Genomic DNA, 1,014 nt, shown 5'->3' with positions numbered 1-1,014 from the left:
AGCGCAGGCGGGCTCCTCCCCCCCCTCTCACCGCCAGCGTCTCCCGGTCCAGCAGGTACCACCCACACTGACCCCAGCTCCAGAGCTCACAGCAGCTCTGATGAGCGACCCTGACCAGACTGGTACCAATCCCAGCCTGGGGTCCCAGACCCAGCGAGCGTGACCCAGGGCGGGCGCAGGGATGCCAGGCAGGAGACAGCCCAGCCCAGGGACGATGGAGGAGACGACAACCTACGGCTCCTCTGGGAGCCATTGACTACAGGTGCAATTTTACAACCAGGAATCCCAAGAAATGCTGGGAGAGGCAGGACCTGGCTCTTCGCCGTGCAGCAAGGAGAGGCTGTGCATCCACGGGGAGGGAGGAGGGAGGGGAAGAAAGGCCACCCTCATTGTTGGGAGACCAGAGAGCAGAACCACACCAAGGTCCAAGGTGATGGACAGGCGGACAGCACCACCTCCTTCTCGCTGAGCCCCATCACCACTCCCTACCCTCTGCCAGCCAGCCAGGCACCCCGGCAGCACACCGTGCCCACCGTGTGCCACACAGGCAGAGACCCAGAAGGGGCAGAGGGAGCCCAGCGGGGCCCAGCTCCTCTCCCCAGCCAGCCCAGGCCACAGCCCACATGTGTGGGCAGCACTCCCCGCCGCAGGACGCTCACATGAACTGTGACAGGTTGGGCACTTTGATGTTGATGTCTCCGATATTGATGTTGCGAGGGATCTCTGGCAGGTTGATGTTCTTCACAGCTGAGACCGCGCGGGAAGGAGCGGCTGAGAGGCCTCCCTGCCGACAGGAGGGACCAGTGACCGCCGGCCCCTTGCCCCCGCAGCCCCCCTGCAAGGGGCGAGGGGCTGCTCCCGGCTCAGCCCCATGCTTTGCCACAGGAGCATCCCCAAACCGAGCCCTGCCCCGTGCTGCCCTGCCTCCCCCAAGCCCCAGGGCTCGGCCACGTCCCCCCACACACGGCTCGGCCCGGGCGCCCCCGGGGGGCAGCCCCAACCCCCACGCCCCGC

General features: G+C 67.0%; 1 protein-coding gene across 1 annotated transcript in view; it reads right to left on the bottom strand.

Moving 5' to 3' along the window:
- Nucleotides 1-21: 21 nt before the first annotated feature.
- The window catches only part of LOC103914789 (AP-3 complex subunit sigma-2-like), a 16,662-nt gene continuing 15,669 nt past the window's right edge, over nt 22-1,014 (bottom strand). Inside the window, exon 5 of the mRNA XM_009321502.1 lies at nt 22-784. Coding sequence (XP_009319777.1) covers nt 656-784 — 129 coding nt within the window. The 3' untranslated portion in view covers nt 22-655. The remainder of the gene's footprint in view (nt 785-1,014) is intronic.

This window comes from Pygoscelis adeliae, unplaced genomic scaffold (genome assembly GCF_000699105.1).
Source record: "Pygoscelis adeliae isolate BGI_AS28 unplaced genomic scaffold, ASM69910v1 Scaffold13, whole genome shotgun sequence".
NCBI classification, from domain to species: domain Eukaryota; kingdom Metazoa; phylum Chordata; class Aves; order Sphenisciformes; family Spheniscidae; genus Pygoscelis; species Pygoscelis adeliae.
Note: the sequence above shows the minus strand (reverse complement) of the source record. Positions and strands in the feature narration are given on the sequence as shown.